The 22587-nt window shown below is 37.8% G+C and overlaps 2 protein-coding genes across 2 annotated transcripts; both read left to right on the top strand.

The window, feature by feature from the left end:
* The first annotated feature begins 11184 nt into the window (after window positions 1-11184).
* Window positions 11185-13462, top strand: LOC122988367 (granzyme E-like). The gene is made up of 5 exons (XM_044360618.1): window positions 11185-11317; window positions 11421-11580; window positions 11875-12010; window positions 12294-12521; window positions 12635-13462. Exons 1-5 carry the CDS (start codon window positions 11260-11262, stop codon window positions 12797-12799), a joined length of 747 nt encoding a protein of 248 aa, XP_044216553.1. The 5' UTR covers window positions 11185-11259; the 3' UTR covers window positions 12800-13462.
* Window positions 13463-16973: 3511 nt separating this feature from the next.
* Window positions 16974-19198, top strand: LOC122988368 (granzyme G-like). Its single transcript, XM_044360619.1, has 5 exons — window positions 16974-17108; window positions 17224-17383; window positions 17677-17812; window positions 18091-18318; window positions 18432-19198. Exons 1-5 carry the CDS (start codon window positions 17051-17053, stop codon window positions 18594-18596), a joined length of 747 nt encoding a protein of 248 aa, XP_044216554.1. The 5' UTR covers window positions 16974-17050; the 3' UTR covers window positions 18597-19198.
* The last annotated feature ends 3389 nt before the right edge of the window (window positions 19199-22587 follow it).

Raw genomic sequence — 22587 nt, 5'->3', positions numbered from 1 at the left:
ACCCCAGCTTTAATGAGGTGTTGAGTGTCTTTCCAGTCTCAGATCTGGTGTGCCAAAGGTCCAGTGATTATCCAATTTAGTACCTCATAAGCAACTGAAGGGAGTGAGATCCAGTGATTCTGGCAGCTGAACATATATCACTGATAATAAGCCTGGAAAGAATGAGTGACGGGGATGGGAGAGATTCTACTGCTTCACAACTCAAGCTGTGGAAGTGGGTTATGATATTTATCTCTACTTCTAATCTCTTATAAACAAGATGAAACATGCAAGCACATTTTAACCACAGGTCACCGTCTTAGGAGTTTATGAACTACTTTCTGTTGTGGCTTGGGTCTCAGATCAAACCACAGATAATTGCAGCAGCTGCTCTGTCATGTAACATGGCCTCGTTACATTCTCATTCTTATGCTTTTTTATTTTGTACTACTTGTCTGAGGGGTTGGATAGGATAAAGTGTGCAAGAATGGAAAAGAAGGGCAAATGAGCAAAACACTGAAGTTACTTAAACAAATGTGGATAATATGGAATTTCCACTTCCTCTAAATTAAAAATAAATTTCTGTATGGGTTTGCTGAATCTGTACTTATTGCACATGGTTGTTTGAAGTTGCAGTTGTGCATATTTTTTTAAAGAGGTGAATTCAAGCCCTCTCTTTTGCTCCAAATACCGTCCCTCAATCCGGACTGCCTACTCTTCTTTTCCAGAGGTTATATTGCTTAGGCAGATAAAACACTCCTGCAGTCATGGTACTGTAGGAAGTAAAATTCTTCTTCAGTAAACACTTGACCTTGTCATTTTTTTCATAAAATGAAATAACTTTACAGCAGCATTGTCAGCATGAGTGTCAAATATCCTGCAGCATTTAAATATTTTCCAGTGTTGCACAGCTGTGTAACAAAATAATCTCATAGTGACAAGTTTTAACAACTTCAGATTTTCTAAAAGAAGTTTACAATGTTAAATTCATGAGTGTTTATGATAATAACATCTCCACTATTGCATCAGACCTCAGCAATATCCTACATTATTTCACAATTTGTTTTCCCAGATCATGAGTGGCCTGTAATATTAACACTCTGGGAGTTTGAGGAGAGTATCATACTGGGACTGCAGCACAAGGCCAGACATTTGAAACATGAATCACTGTGGCAAAACAGATTAGTGTTCATCCTTTAAGCATGTCAAACAAGGCAAAACAATATTTCCTTTCCAGAGGTCATAAAGGCTCTGTGTATCCTGTGGATGAAGCTTTACTGCATCAAAATAATATGCGTATGCATCAGTTACTAAACTCCTACAGTCTATAAGGTAATATGTGCAGACAGTCCATGGTGACTGGTCCTATTTTTAACAGCAACTCAGCAATCTTGAAAATCAGTTGTTGCAGCAAAATGTGATCTAGAATTGGTGTTTATGTTGTATAGTGTTTCAATTTTAGAGGGAGAAACTGAAGGTACTGGGGCCACAATTTCTCTCCGAAGTGATCTGCAGTTATGCCATAAATATGTCTTGAAGTATGCACAGGCCCGGCTCTTGACAACAGGGGGCCCTAGGCAAGATTTTCTTTGGGGGCCCTCCTTACTTTGCCTGGAGAAGAGAATGATTAAATAAAACTATAAACCATAAAAAGCTTAATTATAAAATAAGGGTTGCGTTTAAAAGTAAAATACATAAGAGAGAGCTTTTGAAAAATGTGCATCTTGAAATAAAGTGGATTGATCATACTGGACTCTTTTTTTCTTTCTCTTGTTTATTTTCTGTGCCTTCAGTTCAGATTTGAGTGGGTATGTTTGCTCAAAAGATTTGCGTTTTGTCTCGAAGCGGCTCTTCACAATCACCACGGTCTCAGAACATATGAGACATACTGGTTTTGAACTTCCTGTGGGAAGAATGAACATGTGAGAGTCTGTTCATTCTTGATTAAAATCTCTGTTTTCGCTGTCTACTTTTCTCTTTTTAGAGCATGCCATGTGAAATTACTTTTCTCCATCTGTAATCTCTCATCACATCTCTCCCCTGTTTGTGTGTGTTACTCAAATCGCAATGCTTATCAGAATGCACAGGTTTGATTGGCTGAGTAGCACCATGTTAGATGATTTACGATACATGCAATTGTTGTGTGAGTTTGCTGGGTGGCTAAACCAGTGCCATAAAGAAAAGCTGTGCCGGGTCAAATAGAAACGCTGTGTCAAAATTTTAAAATTCTCAATAATTATTGAGAATTTTTATGAATTATTATTGTTATATAAATTAGATATACTAAATTCTAAACCTAGACATGGGGCCCCCTGGGTCAGAGAGATGTTGATTAGCTTGACATGATCTACCCATCGAGGAGGGGGCACGCACAAACCGCTTGGATATGATGGGAATGAGATACCAACTGTCATCACCACCCCCTCAGGTATCCCATCACACCATCCTTCTTACTATCAGCTGAAGAACCTCATGCTCCCTCCTGTTGATTCCTGCGTGTCTTTCCTCATTTCCTTTTGAACAGTTCTTCAAAATGGTCCTGATTTACCCAGCCAAATGGAGTCAGAGCTAGGTCAATAAACAGCAGGTGTGACAGTGAAAAATAGCAGCTATTATGTGAGTGACTGAACTGTTGATGTCATGTTACACAACTACTAAATCATTAAGAGAGAGGGCAGGCTAGCTTTGGTGTATAAAACCACAACAAAGCACAAAGGAAAGTTATTCTAACATGTAGCCAGAACAATTAGCTAAGCAATGAAACGGCTCTGACTCTTACAGCAGTAGATTCTCATGGTGAGGGTCCAGCAATGTACAGTGAGGCTTATTATAGTTTTTTGTTGTAAATCTTACTTTCAGTCAAACACACTTCCAACCCACAAAGAAACCTTAGAGCACATTTGTGGTAGTAGGGGTGGTCTTTGGAAAATGAACCACGTCATATTTTCATTATCAAAGCAATGACTCACAAAAGTATATACCCATATAGACCCATTAGGCACAAATGCACATACGTGCGCAGACACAAACACACCACCCCCCTCCTGTCTGAAAACAGCTGTCAGGAATCATCCGATAAGAAGTGCTCATCTGTTTTCTCTATTGAAAAATCTCCTTTAATGACAAACACAGACTGTCTGACTCCTCTTCCACCTCTCGGAAAGGCCACTCTAAAGATACGCACTCTATTGTTCTCATCTTCTTTATTCACCTCCTGTCTGTCCACTGTGTATCCAAATACCTGCCTTTTCTTCTCCTGCTGACTGCCAAATACTCAGAATACCAGTGTTCTTTTCCATCTGGTGGGACCAATCTATTCAAGGTTTCCTGTGTAAAAGTGATCTCTGGGGACTTGAACACTGAGAAGCTTGGCCCCAATAAAATGCATCTACACTGCACTGCAGGTATTCCCGTTTTGCACTATCAGATAATGGTAGATACTTCTCAGTAATGTATAAATATCTTTGTAAAATCCCCTTATTGCAAAATACAGTGAAGACACCTTAAGCGGAAGAGGTGTTCAAAAGTGTGACCTGATTCATATCACAACTTAACAACTTACAACCCATTAGAAGTGTGTGGCAGTGTATTTATCTGCAGAGACTTTGCCCTCTGCCAGTATTTTCTTATTTCTCATTATTTTGCTGTGTTTGGAAAGCCTCTGGGCATCAACCCCTGGGCAGTGGGTGTGAAGTCCCCAGCCAATAACTCGTACATAACTCGGACTTGTAGTGTAGCGACCAGGTTACATCGCTGTTTCCATCTCTCTCCTCTGTTCCGTTCTGCTCTCTGTCTCTGTGTAATGGATGTATAAAGAGTTGCAGGTCTGTGTGTCTGCTTGACTGAGCGGGTCTGAGCTGCACATTCAGAGAGCAGAGAGGCCACAGCGGAGCGGATGAAGCTCTGCATTCACACAAAATCCGATAATGCGGCACCTTCCTGCAGGGTGGTGCAGAGGTGTGGGTTTGTTTATTTGTGGTTTAGAATGTAACTGCCGTGAAACAATGAGAATATAAGATTTTATTTGTCTGATTCACAGCTTTGTTCTCACCAGTGCCGCTCGCTCTCTTCATTCACTCTCTAGCTCACTCGACCATTGCCGCTCTCTCGTTAAGGGAGGTAGGGGCCTCCCTTAACGAGAATGCTGTGTGTTTACAAACACCAACCGACAAATCCTGCATAGCATACCTTTAAGAAATTAAAGCAACACATCTAATAAGTTGTGGACTGTTTAAAACACACAACTCAAGTTGTGTTAAATCTATGCACTCGCTCACACCAAATCAGAAACAGCCATGTAAAAACAGATGCTGGATGAAAACAGATGATTCCAGTGAAATTCACTTCAGCCTCCTAGAGCAGAGAAGGCAGGGAGAGAGTTTAACATGTCATGGTTCAGGGAATGAAGCTAAAAATCAAAGTGGCTACCTGTCGCACTATTCCTCAGGGAACCTGTCCTTACAATAATGATGACTTTTCCAATTCTGTCTTTTTAACTTTAAAAAAACAAAAGAAAATCTGCTCACAACCCATCACAGACATAGAGATGGGTCCTGAACTGAACAGGCTATATGTTGGATATCATAACCCAATATGATATTATCAGATGGAGCTAGTTCTAACTTCAGCATCTGGCACTTCGATCATCTCCCTCAGCTATACTGAGGGTAATGGGAATGTCTAAATATAATCTTACCATTCCTATTAATTACATCTGACCCTTACGTTGTCCTCCATAAAAAGGGCTGATGTATTAGTCTTATGTTGCCTACTTACAGACCTGTTTTGCACCACAGCGAAAACCTATACAGCACCCTTTCAAAGGTCTGTTTTTGTTTCCATACTGTTTGACCAATGCATTTTTCTTTCAGAGGCGCTCTGTGTGGTCAGAAAACTGGATCTGTGTGCTCAGACAGCCGAACTGATGAGGAGACACTGCATACCGCGAAGGTATTCTGTATAAGCATGTGTATATGCATATATCTGCGTGTGTGTGTGTATGAGAGTGAGGCAGATGTCACCCTATATTTCTAGATTACCTGAGACTCTGAATGTCTCAGTCAGACTTTAAGTACTGTAAAAAAGACCCTTTATGTGTCTCTTTTGATGAGGAATAAGAACTACGGCAACTGTTTGAATTTACCCAATTTATGACAGTTTTGTAAACTCCTTCCCTGAACAGCGATTGTCCAGTCGACGCTTAACAGCTGTAACTAGGCATGGCGGGCCTGTCAAGCTTTGGATTTATCTTCATGTTGAAGTGGTATGCATGGGGTTGTAGTAAGAGTAATGGTTTGTGGTTTTCTTTTTTAACACTATAAAATCAGAGAGCAAAAGTGTAAGTCATAGTGAAAAAAGTGAAATGTTAGTATTTTGCCCTCCTTGACTAGGAAATTTGAGATGTGCTACCTTTTTTTAAATATTTTTGGAACATGCCTACTGGATTTTGGGTTTAGCACTCCACTGAGAATCGTTGTTGAAGCGCAACCTCCTTTTCCAATTCAGATTTAACACTGTATTTGCCTGCTCTAACATAAGCTGCAAATGTTAGTATGTCTGGCTAACTAGCTTACTACCTATGGTAACCCAACATTATTTCAAGGCCAAGGCAGAATTTCATTCTACATTATTTTGTGGGGTTCCAGGGGTTACATTTACATTTATAAATTTGGCAGATGCTTTGTACTTACAAAGTGATGTGCAAATGAGGTACAATCCAAGCCACTGTAGACCAAGGAGAAGCTTTCGATAATAAGTGCCTCAACACTCAGTTCCATGTTCCACAAATGCTTTTTCTTTATTTGAATATTTTGCTTGGGATAACTCATGTCTTTTAGCACATACATGCAGCCATTAAATTAATATATATGATTCCTTTACAGGGTTCTCATTTTAAAACAAGCAAACTGGAAACATTAAAAGGTCAGCTGGAGGCAGTGTTTTCAACCAATTAATGGAGCCAATGTTAGCTTAATTAGCTAGCTAGATATTCTGACAAAAACGCCAACAGCAGGAGTCAACAAAATCAATGGTTGCTGGCTAGAAATGAGAAGTCTACTTTCTGTCTATAATCACTGAACCATTGTTTAAGATTTTACCAAGAATTTCTAGAGGTAATCTGCAACTGTCATCACTGTTAACTGCATATGTGCCAGAGCATAGCAACAGTAACTATTGGGGGGTGGGATTAAGCAAATCGTCTGATTCACTGGATAATGTTAGTTTTTGCTTTATATCACAAGGGAAATTAGATGTTTATCTTCACCTCTGAGATTTCTTCAATTTTTTTCTGTATTTTTTGGGGGGAGGTTTGGGTGGATGGGGCTTGTAATATTGGGTTATTAACACAAACCCCACAATTTATCACAATGATCACATATATCCCAATTTATCAAGCCCAGTATTGGAATATTGGCTTAGATAAATAAAACTGACTAGACTTGACTTCTCAAACTCTATAACCCTAACCCTAACCCTTTTCATGTAATAACCCCAGACTAGACTGAACCAGACCAAGATTCAGGTCTTGTTGTACACGTTTTAAAAGTGGGTTTATACCATTTCCTCATTTTTGACTGGTCCACTTCAAAGGCTTGACGAATAGTAGAAATTAATACACGAAAGCTTTTTAGCTACCGGTATCACTTTTCTTGCAAAAAATGGGGCCTAAATGTTTTGCTGGAAGAGCTTCATTCTTCAACAAAATGAAAGGGAGTAAAAAGAGGAAAATTCCCATCCTCTTATTATGCTGGTTTAAATCTGATACATCTAAATATGAATTCCATGTCTAAAGCGGATAGACACCATATGTTTTTTGGATTGAAATGGTTTAAGCAGAAAAGAAAAACACCCATAGAGCTGATATAATTTATGTCGTTCAAGGCTCAGTCAAATTATTTGTCTCTTTTCTCTCTCTTTTTTCTTGCCTTGTTATTTGAGCAGAGAATCAGTTTTTGGCATTAAGCCACCTGTAGTTTTCTCAGGTAATTACAAACATTCATAAACTGTCTGAGTATTCATATTTTCATTGTTTAGGTCAATATTGTGGGGGTTTGTGGGTGCTTACACAACTACATTGGACAGCTGTGAATGAACAAAACAGTCAACAAGAAATTAAGGATGTGCCACTGATGTAGTTTGTTTGCAGTTAACACCCACAAGAAGCCTCTGATGAAATAAACACAGCATGGCTTAGTAGTGGAGCGAAATGTGCTGGAGATGTGCTACTTGAGGGTAACAGCACATCCTCTACAGAAAGCACAAGCAGAAATAAGATTAATCAATTTAAGATATTGATATTGGTTTATTAGATATACATATTGGTTTGAATCATATGGAAGAATATCTGGTCTGCTACTGAGGTTCTGGTAAGTGCAGTAGGACTGACTGTCAGATGAGAGGCCAAAGTCTGCATCAGAAGTCTTTTCCATGAAATGTGAGTCTGTGGTGGGAAAGTGAACTTTACACACATGCAAACACGCACACACTTTGATAAGAAAAACACATTTTCCTGTGTTTCACAACAGTGAAAACATTGCATCTTATGAGTATTTATTCCAAATTGACAAGTCCATTATTAATACCTTTCTCTTGCTATTTCAATTAGTGCCATTTAAATAAAATGCACTGCAGGTTTAAGATATGAGTCATTTTCAGAGCTTTCCTAACTATAGAGCTGCATGAAGTCTGAACAATTTCTGTTTTTAAAGTGGTGACAGTTACATTTTTTTGGCATTTTTGTCATGAAATTGGTCATTTTAAATGAAACTCACATGTATTACAGATCACAGCACCGTACAATGACATTAAGAGAAAACGAGAGGCACTTTGTGGAGAGGCATTAAAATTCAGATTTATCAGTGAGGTGAAGGCAATGCTATACAGAAAACACACATTTTGAGCTTGGGGGCAAAATCAAAATAACTGCCAGTGCTACATCCTTTTCTAGTTTATTGGATGTTTTCATTATGCACTGTCTGTCAAAGTTCATTTGAACAGCACATACCTCATTTTAAGTGAGTATAAACAGTCAAAGGCCTGACTTGGAAGAAAAATGTTTTATTGAAATCACAGGTGCACCTGACAATGCTTTCTTGTCTTTCTCTTGCAAAATCTCTCCAGGCATCAACAGCTAGCTCTGTCTATTTGTGTAGCATTACTTTTCCAGCTGTGAAAATACTGCTTAAATAGTTTTAAAATGAATGAATGACCTTTTATTCATGCAGGCTTAAAACAAGTGGCTGGAGGTGTAATTACAAACCTTCGCTTGTTTGACAGCTACTCTGTTCATATTACTAGAGGACAGGTGATTAGGCATGAGGCATTAGTTAGAAAATGCAGTTGTATGTTAAATCTTTTCATCCTGAGAAAGGAAATGTTTACTGCTGATTGCATCATGTTTTGAATAACCACAAGGCTATGCGTGCTGTTTGTTCTGTAGTTTCCATTTCAGTGTAAATGACAACATCAAAGCAAAAAGATAGCAGTTTACTGTGGTTTGTGTCACAGACCTTATGGGATGCTGTGGAACAAGCATTATCAGTGTGAATTTCATAAACGGATGTTCAATTTAGTAGGGTGGTGTGTCAAACCTCAGAACTTTTTTTGAGCACTGGCTGAATTATGTGTATGAGTATTGAAAACACTCTTCTTCCTTCCTGCTGATGTAGTGCAGAACAGTTGTATGTATGCACTGAAAACATCAAACAAAACCTCAGCAGAGTCCTCTAAATTTGTAACTTTATTATCAATAAATGTTTTGGTATTTTCTTCTGAATCTGGATCAGCATTAAAATGCACATAGTGATAGCAAACCATACAATACATGTGCCAGATTGTATTCTTTCAAGTAAGTGGAGTAGTTCTTGAGCAAACAGTGAAAATTTTCAAGAATCTATCTAATCTATCTTGCGATGATTATCTATGGTTAACAACCTAGACCATGGTGCAATAATGAGACTGCTAAAAGGACAAGATGAGGTCAGGTCAGGCGTCATCAGTGTTTTGTTGGCATCATATTGTGCAACTGAAGAGTGATAGTGTCAATAAACAGAAATTAAGTCTGGTTTTGTGGAAGTATATCATAACCATCTTGTGAGGTCAGCAATATTGTCTAATTTCAGCCAAACTGAATGTGTGAGCATATGTGTGTGTGTGAGTGTGTGGAGCCCATTTGGGAATGCTGTCTTATTTCTGTCTGGGAACTGTCTTATTTCTCCTGAAAACGGTGATGTGTTCCCATCACAGAGGCTGAGCTACAGTCTTGGAATCCAGACTTGTCCTGTCCTTTCTTGTGGACAGGAAGTGCTTCTGTTTGGCAGCTTGCATCTCCAGAACACTGGGCCACTCCACAGTTAGTAAGCCATAATCCTACTGTGAGAAAGAGCATATATGAAAGAGCATACATCAGGGATGCACGGTTATAGGTGGGAGAAAGAGTGATGTGAGGATGAAGTTGAATAACTCTGACTATATTTGTGTAAAACAAGAAAGACATATGTAAGAACAACACAGACATGAGTCAGCTAATATGTAGATAATTGTTGAAAACAGTCAGTATCACATCAGGGTGGCTTGGGGGCCATGAATCTCTTTTACCATATGTGATTTCGGTTAAACCCACAGTTTGATACTGTGAATGTTTAAGGAATGTCTGTTTCTATGTCTGTTGCTTTTCATTGTTGTCATTTTCCTTTCTTCTTAATAAACATGCAATTTGCACCGTGATTGATGTTTTTTATGACTGTTATTGCATTCCCCCTTTCCTTGTTGCTGTGTCCAATGGCTAAACCAGCTAGTCCTCTCAGCCCCATGGTGCCTATAAAAGTGATGGCCTAAAGATAAAGGCCCTGCTTTACCAAGCAAGTTCTCCTCTGCATCCCATCCTGTAATTCCCATTATGGTCCTGGACTCCAGGAGCTCACATCCCAAAAACCTGTTCTCTCATGTCCTTCTCATCCTCCCCCACCTTGTATTTTTTCCCCCCTCTTCAACACACGCAAACTCTATTGTGCATCTTTCAAAACTATTATAATAACATTTTTGACTAAGATATCAGGCGGACATACTTGAGTCTAGACTGAGGTGTGAAGAGATGTAACGGACATATTTGTATTCTGTGGTCAGTTGGCTGCATACTTTCAGGCTTGTGAAACTATTTTCAGTGTTGCATGGCTCTTCAAATCTTTTTGATACAGAGCCTCATTCACATGTTTGGTCCAAAATTATTGTTCTGATCCACCATCCAAAATCCTTTTTCATCTCTCATTGGTTGCTAAAACACAGCCATAGCCTACGATACAGCAGTGCCTTGAAAGTGTATTTTCCGTCATGTGTGCCAAACTGAAACAAATAGGCCTGCTGAGCACACAAGCTATGAACAGACATTATAAAGAGCTTTTGATTTATGTCACAAATGCATTTTTCTAATAAAGAAATGATTATAGTTTGGCTCCTTTCTTAAAAGGAAAAATTAAGATTTACCGAAATATTATTTTACTTTAATGCTGATTTATAAAAATGCAGTCTACTGACTGATCTCCTTTTCCCTTCAACAGACCTTGATGACTTCTTCATTCCTCTGGTAGCTCAGTGGTCACATTTAACTTTAAGTTCCATGAACCACACTTTCAAACTCATCTATTTTCATGCACTGTGTTATGATGTGATAACATCAGAATAATGTTACCTTTGGGACCGTGTGACAGACATACAGGCTGCTCTGAGAGAGTGACGACTTTGAACAAGAAATGCTCCTAGAGGTCTTCAAAGCGGTGCATGTTACCACAGAGGAATCAGTACCTAAATGGTGACCAGGTATAACACAGTTTACTACACTGATCTGATTTATGCTGAAGCGTGTGCCATTACCCTGCAGTCATGGACATACTTAAGAAGTGACTTTTAATGTGATGTAAATTTCAGGAAATTAAAATCCAGGCCAGATATTTGTGATAAAAAAAGTGTTAAATTTAAAGCATTGTTTACCTATCAAAAATCTTGACTTGAAATATCAAAATATCTAAATACAATAACAAATATACTCAGCAAATATACTCAGGCAGTATGTAATCAGACATGAAAATGTCAAAATCTTTTGTCATGCTCTGTAGGTGACAGAGGCACCCTCCTTATGAATGTGGGTCAAAACCACATTGTTTGCATATGCACATTCCACAAACGCTTCCTTCTATCTCTAATACAGCAGAGCATTTAAAGACTGAAATTGTCGGTGATGTGTGCCATTGATCTTCAGTAGCTCAAGTGGACTGTGATCTCACCATGAATATCCAGTGTAAACTTGTTATACTGATACTTGCGCTGACTCTTGATGATCAAGGTAAGTTAAGCATAGTTTATAATGTACATACAGGGTATTATAGTAGCATTATAGTAACATGTATATATATGTTTGTATTCATTTATTTATTTTCCTCTCCTAGTTCATACAGGGAAAATTATTGGAGGTCATGAGGCTGTGGCACATAGCAGGCCTTACATGGCGCTTTTGGAGATGAAGATGCCACGTGGTAAAACAAAACACTGTGGTGGCTTTCTTCTAAATGAGGATTTTGTGATGACTGCAGCCCACTGTCAAGCCAAGTAAGTTGAACAAACTTTATGTTTACCTACTGACACGGATGATTCTAGGAATTCTGGGTCCCCTGATAGAATTCCTCATCCCAAAAACCAAGACTCTCTTATTTGTCCCCACATGTATTAAGATTGCAGCAATACATGATATCTATGTAGTAAATATGCTCTGTGATGGCTTTGTGAATACAACATAAATTTAAGTCTCTTAATATTTTCATATTGTGAATGCAAATCCTACACAGAAAAAAAAAAAAGTTTATTCTTAGATCATGTTTTGCATTTAATTTCATGTCATTTCAGGTCCTACACAGTCTTACTAGGAGTTCACATTTACAGAGAAAAAACTAATGGCATACAGGAAATACCTGTGGACCAAACATTTCCACATAAGGACTACAATGCAACTGACTTGACAAATGACATAATGTTACTCAAGGTAAAACATAGATTAATGCCTTTAAAATTATTGCAATTAATAGCAAAAATGTTATTTTTGTTTATTTTTGGAATTTTAAAGTTTTGTTTGTGATTATTTGCAAATGCTCTATTGAATGCATTTATCAAAAAGAGAACTTAAATAATGCATGCACATCCCTGAACAATAAATAATCAGATAATGTGTTAGTAACAGATAAATGTAAGTATTGGAGAAATCTGAATTGATATTTTACCTTCATACTTGTTTTGTTTTTTGTTTTTATTTCTCCCTGTTCCACAAGATGAGCTCCAAGGCACATTTCAGCAAAACTGTGAAACCCATTGGTCTCGCAGGTCAAGGTGACGGCTCTCTGCCAAAATCATGTATAGTCTCCGGCTGGGGCACAACAGGCATCAACAAAGGACATATGTCTCATAGACTCATGGAAGCCAATGTAACACTAAGTGATGAAGAGCAGTGTGTTGTAGAAAACTCATACTGCTCTCAGGGAGACATTGGACCGGGTGTGGTACGTACATTTATAACATTTATAACATAACATGGACAAACAAACGTTGGTCAACAATGATACTTGATTCACTGGTGTTGAGGAATCACTGCATCCTGTATATGTACTTCCAGGGAGACTCTGGTGGTCCACTGGTCTGTGAAGATGGAAAGGCATACGGGGTGGTGTCCTCCGCCTTCAGTCCACATGGAGGTGGCCCAAAAATGTACAATTATGCCAAGATTCCTGACTATAGATACTGGATCGATTCATTCATGAAATATAATGGAAAGCTCTAATACATGTTACATTCAATTGACCAAATCCAATTTGAATTTACAATAGACTACTTCATTTAAATTGTATAACACTGGATAATTTCAAAATTGATATTTAAGTTGCTGTTATCACTGGCTGCATAGCAATGACACTGCCAAATATGCTTTGCACAGATTTAAAAATTCAAAATATACTTTACTTCAATGTTTCTAAATCATATCTGTTTCTAAATCAATGAAATTTTCTTTAGGCAAATTGAACCAAAACTCTGAAAAAAAAAAAAATGATTTGGTCAGTTTATGTGACATGTTTTGGCTTTTTTAAGGCACAGCGGTTTTTCTGCTACAGAGGCTACAAAAATGTTTTGTCAATGAAATGTAGGATATTCCAGGCAAATTCCAGGTATTGCTACAGTTAAAACCAGACATTTAAGTGTACACTCAATGCTGTTTTAGAGACGTCATATCTATTGATATTTAAACATAGTATGTCCTGTCTCTTAAATACAATGTTGCATGTAAGAAATACATTAATGCTCTGTGCATCTTCTTTTAGACTAGATTAAATGAAAACAGACTCATTTTTGTTTGTTTTGTACTAAACAAATTTTTGCTTTCTCTGCATGTTCTCTCAGTTTTTCTGTGCACTTTGCTTATTGAGCATTAAATCAACAAAAAAGACAACACTGCCTCCTTGTGAACTGACTGTTTCGGCATTAAATAAGACTACTTTGTTTTATTACTCCTCCAAATGTAGACATTTTTAATTAATTGTATACAGCTCACTTATGTTAAAAATAAACCTGCTTCACATCTCAAATGCAGCACTGCCTCAATACACTTTGATTATCATTACTATTTCCAAATGTGACATCAGATGAAAAGTCAAAGTGCATGGTTTCTTTAAATGGACATATTTCATTGAATAAAAAAACTGGAGTTGCACTAATGTGGCTCACCACAGCTCTTTCACTTGATCAATGCATCTCAATAAGCCATCTTAAATGGACTCGCTCCTAAAACATTGTCATCCTAAAGGAGATGACAGAGCGGAAAGGAAAGAAAGTCTTTATCTAATTTGCAGTTAAAGGAGATACTATGGTTTTGCGCAAGCTGTCAGCACACACCCTTGTTGAGCCACACACAAAGCAAGCCATTATGTACTCTTATCAATGTCTGCTGATCTGTTGAATCCACTTTATGCAGTTCTCTTAAACCATCATTCAGGTGGAGATCAATGATTAGGAACCACTGTCTGTGTAGTCAGGGATGGCTTTGGGAGTAAATTTATCTTCATCATATGGTGAAATTGTGGACCCAAGTATGCCTGATGTATCAATGAAAGGCTTGTGGTAGTCTGCACATAGGCTTAACTGCTTCAGGTGCGCAACACTCCCCTTAGCCTGTGGCCTCCACCTCTAGGCCCTCAACAATGCAAATGGTAAGGCTTTTTTAATTTTTAGTAGTCCTGTGTCCATCTTATAAAGTGAGCCTTACCAAGAATGCACCACCCTAAGTGAATCGTGAACACAGTACAACATCAACATGACTGAAAAGTCTATCCCAGTCATCTCTGTTGCTTGATGAACACCTCAGTGTCCTATCAACTAAAACTATTTTTACAGGTTCAAGCAGACAATGTGAAGTCCCTCTATAAACGGAACCTGGAGCTGGACATTAAAAAAGTGTTGGAGATTAAAAAGCTCAAACTAGAAATTGAGCAACTTGAGTATGAGAAGGCGGTATTGCAGTGGATGGTACCTGAAAATGTTTTTGTTTAAGCACGATTGACATTGTATGCTTTGACTTTTTTTCTTTTCCCAGCAAAGGCAGACATTTTAATGAATAAACAAGTGATTGGTTTATTCTTTTTTGTTGTTTTTGTTGTTGTTACATTGTTCAGTGATGGCCTGTCTGATGGCTGTACCAGTGGAGTGATCGAGGGCGATGGGGTCCACAACGTCGGGTGCCATTAATGGCTCTCTCTTTCCTTATAGTGGCAATGTTGTGGAACACCACACATGCTGATGTTATTTGGCAAGCCTGCTTGGGAGAGACCCTCAGGCCACGGAAGCAGTTGAAACGGGACTTGATGACCCTGACGGTCAACTCTATGTTGACCCTGCATTTACAGAGAGCCACATTAAAACACCTTTGTAGTGGTGTCTGTGGGTCAGGATAAGGGGTCATCAAGTATCGTGTACATGCGTATCCTCTGTCCCCCAGTAGAAGTCCTTTAAAATGTTGTGTTAATAAAAGGAGAGGAAATTACTTGATCAGTGTCACAGTTAAACAAGCAATAGAATTAACTGTGTATATTTGCCATAACTTGCTCAAACCGATGACCCGGTGATGACCGAGCCAGGCCATCTAGCATCCAGACTTGTGAACATGAATTGGTGGTCACAAGTCATCTGCAACGGCATTTTAGGTTAATTTCACAATGAAAGCACTGAGACAAAGTTACCAGTGACAGCTTTTTAAAGGGAACCCATTGTGTTTATTAATGGTGACAAAGTACTGTAAAAAATTTTGTGCTTTATGTGAATATTTCTTGACAAATGTGCAAAGTGTATTGTGCAGCACTATTACAAAGACTTAGTGTAGCTGCATTATATTCGTCTTCATAAGTTGCAATATTAGCACCGTATCTCTGTTCTGACATTATATTGTAAAGCTATTTCTTTGTTTGTGACAGTGTTAGTGTTATCACAGAGAAACTCAGCAGCTGACGTCAGGCTGTAGCTATAACGTCGTTCCTGTGGTTGCTTCCTCCTCCACACTCTGTTGTTTCTGATTCCACAGCGCGATATTCAGCCTTGTATCATGAAACTAGTTTTCTTCCAAATATGATGATATTTTAAAGTCTTTAGTAGAATGATATTTTAGTGTCTGCTTTTCCCTATTGCTAGATGGAGTGTTTTGGGAGACCCACCTTTGAGAGGGGAACTCTGGGTGCAGGCAACATGGAGGGAGGTTAAACATTATTCATTTCCATATACTACCCAAACTGTAACGATACAGTGCTGGTTGAAAATCAGCAAAGTTTCCCTTTAATACATCCATGGTCTACACTCTAGCAACTCCAGCCAAACTTGCATTTGTGTTTCCTTTGCAAAAACCTGTTGGTTATTCCTCATACTCAAATACTTTCTCTTTTAAAAATAAAGCATACTGTTTGAAAATACAAACATTACAGCATAAATCTAAGCACTGTGTTGCTTGTCCATGTATGTTTTTCTATATAAGCACTCAAACCATCCAAGGGTTATGTTAGAATGAATAAGATTTCATTAATTACAACAAGGGTAATAACATAGATTACAATGTTATTTAGAATACTGTACTATAACACTAAGGCTAAGTAGTTCTACCCTGCAATTCTCAAATAATGCTGTCTTTATATCCATACTTTAAATCATCAGTACAAACTTGAAAACACATGAATGAATAGGCAATACAACAATAGTTCAGAAAAAAAGAAAAAACAAAACAGAAAAAACAGACAAAATAGAAACAAATCCTTCCCTCATCACAACTGATTTTATTACTGTAAAGGAACAGGGGCATGAAGAGGACGCCAGTGGCTTATGTTCAGGAAAAAGGTCTAACAGTGGTTGGCACAGTAAAAGACTACAGAAATTTTACTTACTAACTGTTGCCTGTCTCACAATTCAGGCTTCAGGATTTGGTGGGGAATCATTTTATTTCAAAACCTTAAAGACTGATCAAAATATTACTTTACCGTAATGTGCAATAATTTAAATACAGTAATAAAATTGGAGTGTGTCGACTGATCTCTTATGAGTTTTTCCTTTCTTTTGGCAGCTAAAAGGTCTAATTTCATGTTACTATAAGTTTCACGAACAACACTTTCAAACCACTGCTTGTTTACGCACTGTCTTATGACATGATAACATTAGAATAATGTCTCCTTTGGGGCTGTGTGATCTCTAAGAAAGCCATGGCACTGAGCATGAAATGCTAATAGATCTTCAGTAAATCTGCAAGGCTGTGTGTGTCACATCAGAGTCATTAATAAACCACACACAGCATATGTAATTTATCAAACACTGAATAAAGACTTTTGACTTGTTCCTTGAAAATCTAACCTTTGTGATAAGGGCCTCCTCCTCAAAACCACATTGTTTGCATATGCACACTACGCAAACGCTTCCTTCTTTCTCTAATACAGCATAGCATTTAAAGACTGAAATTGTCGGTGATGTGTGCCATTGCTCTTCAGTAGCTCAAGTGGACTGTGATCTCACCATGAATATCCAGTGTAAACTTGTTATACTGATACTTGCGCTGACTCTTGATGATCAAGGTAAGTTAAGCATAATTTTTATGGCATTTTATAATGTACATACAGGATATTATAGTAGCATTATAGTAACATGTATATATATGTTTATATTCATTTATTGATTTTCCTCTCCTAGTTCATACAGGGGAAATTATTGGAGGTCATGAGGCTGTGCCACATAGCAGGCCCTACATGGTGCTTTTGGAGGGGAAGACGCCAAGTGGTAAAAAAAAACACTGTGGTGGCTTTCTTCTAAATGAGGATTTTGTGATGACTGCAGCCCACTGTCAAGCCAAGTAAGTTGAACAAACTTTATGTTTACCTACTGACACGGATGATTCTAGGAATTCTGGGTCCCCTGATAGAATTCCTCATCCCAAAAACCAAGACTCTTTTATTTGTCCCCACATGTATTAAGATTGCAGCAATACATGATATCTATGTAGTAAATATGCTCTGTGATGGCTTTGTGAATACAACATAAATTTAAGTCTCTTAATATTTTCATATTGTGAATGCAAAGCCTACACAGAAAAAAAACTAGTTTATTCTTAGATCATGTTTTGCATTTAATTTCATGTCATTTCAGGTCCTACACAGTCTCACTAGGAGTTCACGTTTACGAAGAACAAACTAATGGCATACAGAAGATACCTGTGGACAAAGCATTTCCACATGAGGACTACAATCCAACTGACTTCACAAATGACATAATGTTACTCAAGGTAAAACATAGATTAATGACTTTAAAATTATTGCAATTAATAGCAAAAATTTTATTTTTGTTTATTTCAGGAATTTTAAATTTTTGTTTATGATTATTTGCAAATGCTCTATTGAATACATTTATCAAAAAGAGAACTTAAATAATGCATGCACATCCCTGAACAATAAATAATCAGATAATGTGTTAGTAACAGATAAAGTATTGGAGAAATCTGAATTGATATTTTACCTTCATACTTGTTTTGTTTTTTGTTTTTATTTCTCCCTGTTCCACAAGTTGAGCTCCAAGGCACATTTCAGCAAAAATGTGAAACCCATTGGTCTCGCAGGTCAAGGTGACAGCTCTCTGCCAAAATCATGTATAGTCTCCGGCTGGGGCACAACAAGCAGCAACACAGGACATATGTCTCATAGACTCATGGAAGCCAATGTAACACTAAGTGATGAAGAGCAGTGTGTTACCGAAAACTCATACTGCTCTCAGGGAGACATTGGACCGGGTGGGGTACGTACATTTATAACATTTATAACATAACATGGACAAACAAACATTGGTCAACAATGATACTTGATTCACTGGTGTTGAGGAATCACTGCATCCTGTATATGTACTTCCAGGGAGACTCTGGGGGTCCACTGGTCTGTGAAGATGGAAAGGCATACGGGGTGGTGTCCTCCACCTTCAGTCCACATGGAGGTGGCCCAAAAATGTACAATTATGCCAAGATTCCTCACTATAGACACTGGATCGATTCAGCCATGAAACATAATGGAAAGCTCTAATACATGTTACATTCAATTGACCAAATCCAATTTGAATTTACAATAGACTACTTCATTTAAATTGTATAACACTGGAGAATTTCAAAATTGATATTTAAGTTGCTGTTATCACTGGCTGCATAGCAATGACACTGCCAAATATGCTTTGCACAGATTTAAAGATTCAAAATACACTTTACTTCAATGTTTCTAAATCATATCTGTTTCTAAATCAATGAAATTTTCTTTAGGCAAGTTGAACCAAAACTCTGAAAAAAGATAAATATGATTTGGTCAGTTTATGTGACATGTTTTGGCTTTTTTAAGGCACAGCGGTTTTTCTGCTACAGAGGCTACAAAAATGTTTTGTCAATGAAATGTAGGATATTCCAGGCAAATTCCAGGTATTGCTACAGTTAAAACCAGACATTTAAGTGTACACTCAATGCTGTTTTAGAGACGTCATATCTATCGATATTTAAACATAGTATGTCCTGTCTCTTAAATACAATGTTGCATGTAAGAAATACATTAATGCTCTGTGCATCTTCTTTTAGACTAGATTAAATGAAAACAGAATCATTTTAGTTTGTTTTGTACTAAACAAACTTTTGCTTTCTCTGCATGTTCTCTCAGTATTTCTGTGCGCTTTGCTTATTGAGCATGAATTAAATCAACAAAAAAGACAACACTGCCTCCTTGTGAACTGACTGTTTCAGCATTAAATAAGACTACTTTGTTTTATTACTCCTCCAAATGTAGACATTTTTAATTAATTGTATACAACTAGGAAGCTCACTTATGTTAAATATCATTAACCTAATAGCTCACCAAACTATCATATCTGGGAAAATTTCAAAGTTGTATCTTAAGGAGGGACAGGAGTGATGCTGAAATGCAACTCAAATGTCTTTTGTTCGCTGTTTGACTTTGTCATTAATTTTCTGTTTACATACCAAGATAAAGTTATGGGTGCTCACAGGAGGAGTTATACTTGTTGACAAATACATTAATACACACTTATATCTGCTTAAAACTATATTATAGTGTGTTATAAACCATTCATCATTCATTTATATATTGTTTATAAATGCTAAATATGAGGACTTGAAGTAAAGTGTCGCTGCAATAGTAATACAAGAACATAATTATTTATTACTCCACTTATTGAGCCACAGTATTGCTAGTTTTGCCCCTTACTGCAAAAGAAACAATGGCTATTCAACCAGATGTAAGTCCATATCTCAGAAAATAAACCTGCTTCACATCTCAAATGCACCACTGCCTCAATACACTTTGATTATCATTACTATTTCCAAATGTGACATCAGATGAAAAGTCAAAGTGCATGGTTTCTTTAAATGGACATATTTCATTGAATAAAAAAGCTGGAGTTGCACTAATGTGGCTCACCACAGCTCTTTCACTTGATCAATGCATCTCAATAAGCCTCTAATCTTAAATGGACTCGCTCCTAAAACATTGTCATCCTAAAGGAGATGACAGAGTGGAAAGAAAAGAAAGTCTTTATCTAATTTGCAGTTAAAGGAGATACTATGGTTTTGCGCAAGCTGTCAGCACACACCCTTGTTGAGCCACACACAAAGCAAGCCATTATGTACTCTTATCAATGTCTGCTGATGTGTTGAATCCACTTTATGCAGTTCTCTTAAACCATCATTCAGGTGGAGATCAATGATTAGGAACCACTGTCTGTGTAGTCAGGGATGGCTTTGGGAGTAAATTTATCTTCATCATATGGTGAAATTGTGGACCCAAGTATGCCTGATGTATCAATGAAAGGCTTGTGGTAGTCTGCACATAGGCTTAACTGCTTCAGGTGCGCAACACTCCCCTCAGCCTGTGGCCTCCACCTCTAGGCCCTCAACAATGCAAATGGTAAGGCTTTTTTAATTTTTAGTAGTCCTGTGTCCATCTTATAAAGTGAGCCTTACCAAGAATGCACCACCCTAAGTGAATCGTGAACACAGTACAACATCAACATGACTGAAAAGTCTATCCCAGTCATCTCTGTTGCTTGATGAACACCTCAGTGTCCTATCAACTAAAACTATTTTTACAGGTTCAAGCAGACAATGTGAAGTCCCTCTATAAACGGAACCTGGAGCTGGACATTAAAAAAGAGTTGGAGATTAAAAAGCTCAAACTAGAAATTGAGCAACTTGAGTATGAGAAGGCGGTATTGCAGTGGATGGTACCTGAAAATGTTTTTGTTTAAGCACGATTGACATTGTATGCTTTGACTTTTTTTCTTTTCCCAGCAAAGGCAGACATTTTAATGAATAAACAAGTGATTGGTTTATTCTTTTTTGTTGTTTTTGTTGTTGTTACATTGTTCAGTGATGGCCTGTCTGATGGCTGTACCAGTGGAGTGATCGAGGGCGATGGGGTCCACAACGACGGGTGCCATTAATGGCTCTCTCTTTCCTTATAGTGGCAATTTTGTGGAACACCACACATGCTGATGTTATTTGGCAAGCCTGCTTGGGAGAGACCCTCAGGCCACGGAGGCAGTTGAAACGGGACTTGATGACCCTGACAGTCAACTCTATCCTGACCCTGCATTTACAGAGAGCCACATTAAAACACCTTTGTAGTGGTGTCTGTGGGTCAGGATAAGGGGTCATCAAGTATCGTGTACATGCGTATCCTCTGTCCCCCAGTAGAAGTCCTTTAAAATGTTGTGTTAATAAAAGGAGAGGAAATTACTTAATCAGTGTCACAGTTAAACAAGCAATAGAATTAACTGTGTATATTTGCCATAACTTGCTCAAACCGATGACCCGGTGACGACCGAGCCAGGCCATCAAGCATCCAGACTTGTGAACATGAATTGGTGGTCACAAGTCATCTGCAACGGCATTTTAGGTTAATTTCACAATGAAAGCACTGAGACAAAGTTACCAGTGACGGCTTTTTAAAGGGAACCCATTTTGTTTATTAATGGTGACAAAGTACTGTAACAAATTTTGTGTTTTATGTGAATATTTCTGACAAATGTGCAAAGTCTACTGTGCAGCACTATTACAAAGACTTAGTGTAGCTGCATTATATTTGGCCTCATAAGTTGCAATATTAGCACCGTATCTCTGTTCTGACATTATATTGTAAAGCTATTTCTTTGTTTGTGACAGTGTTAGTGTTATCACAGAGAAAATCAGCAGTTGACGTCAGGCTGCAGCTATAACGTCGTTCTTGTGGTTGCTTCCTCCTCCACACTCTGTTGTTTCTGATTCCACAGCGCGATATTCAGCCTTGTATCATGAAACTAGTTTTCTTCCAAATATGATGATATTTTAAAGTATTTAGTAGAATGATATTTTAGTGTCTGCTTTTCCCTATTGCTAGATGGAGTGTTTTGGGAGACCCACCTTTGAGAGGGGAACTCTGGGTGCAGGCAACATGGAGGGAGGTTAAACATTATTCATTTCCATATACTACCCACACTGTAACGATACAGTGCTGGTTGAAAATCAGCAAAGTTTCCCTTTAATACATCCATGGTCTACACTCTAGCAACTCCAGCCAAACTTGCATTTGTGTTTCCTTTGCAAAAACCTGTTGGTTATTCCTCATACTCAAATACTTTCTCTTTTAAAAGCAAAGTATACTGTTTGAAAATACAAACATTACAGCATAAATCTAAGCACTGTGTTGCTTGTCCTTGTATATTTTTCTATATAAGCACTCAAACCATCCAAGGGTTATGTTAGAATGAATAAGATTTCATTAATTACAACAAGGGTAATAACATAGATTACAATTTTATTTAGAATACTGTACTATAACACTAAGGCTAAATAGTTCTACCCTGCAATTCTCAAATAATGCTGTCTTTATATCCATACTTTAAATCATCAGTACAAACTTGAAAACACATGAATGAATAGGCAATACAACAATAGTTCAGAAAAAAAGAAAAAACAAAACAGAAAAAACAGACAAAATAGAAACAAGTCCTTCCCTCATCACAACTGATTTTATTACTGTG

Source organism: Thunnus albacares, chromosome 9 (genome assembly GCF_914725855.1).
Source record: "Thunnus albacares chromosome 9, fThuAlb1.1, whole genome shotgun sequence".
NCBI lineage: Eukaryota > Metazoa > Chordata > Actinopteri > Scombriformes > Scombridae > Thunnus > Thunnus albacares.
This window is presented reverse-complemented; position numbering and strand designations above follow the sequence as displayed.

Excerpts from the sequence above, each read along its gene's own strand:
- LOC122988368 (XM_044360619.1), top strand. The coding sequence starts at position 17,051 with ATGAATATCCAGTGTAAACTTGTTATACTGATACTTGCGCTGACTCTT. Across the intron at positions 17,109-17,223 it reads GCTGACTCTTGATGATCAAG|TTCATACAGGGGAAATTATT; the intron begins GTAAGTTAAGCA and ends TTCCTCTCCTAG. Across the intron at positions 18,319-18,431 it reads GAGACATTGGACCGGGTGGG|GGAGACTCTGGGGGTCCACT; the intron begins GTACGTACATTT and ends ATGTACTTCCAG.
- LOC122988367 (XM_044360618.1), top strand. The coding sequence starts at position 11,260 with ATGAATATCCAGTGTAAACTTGTTATACTGATACTTGCGCTGACTCTT. Across the intron at positions 11,581-11,874 it reads GCAGCCCACTGTCAAGCCAA|GTCCTACACAGTCTTACTAG; the intron begins GTAAGTTGAACA and ends ATGTCATTTCAG. Across the intron at positions 12,011-12,293 it reads ATGACATAATGTTACTCAAG|ATGAGCTCCAAGGCACATTT; the intron begins GTAAAACATAGA and ends CTGTTCCACAAG.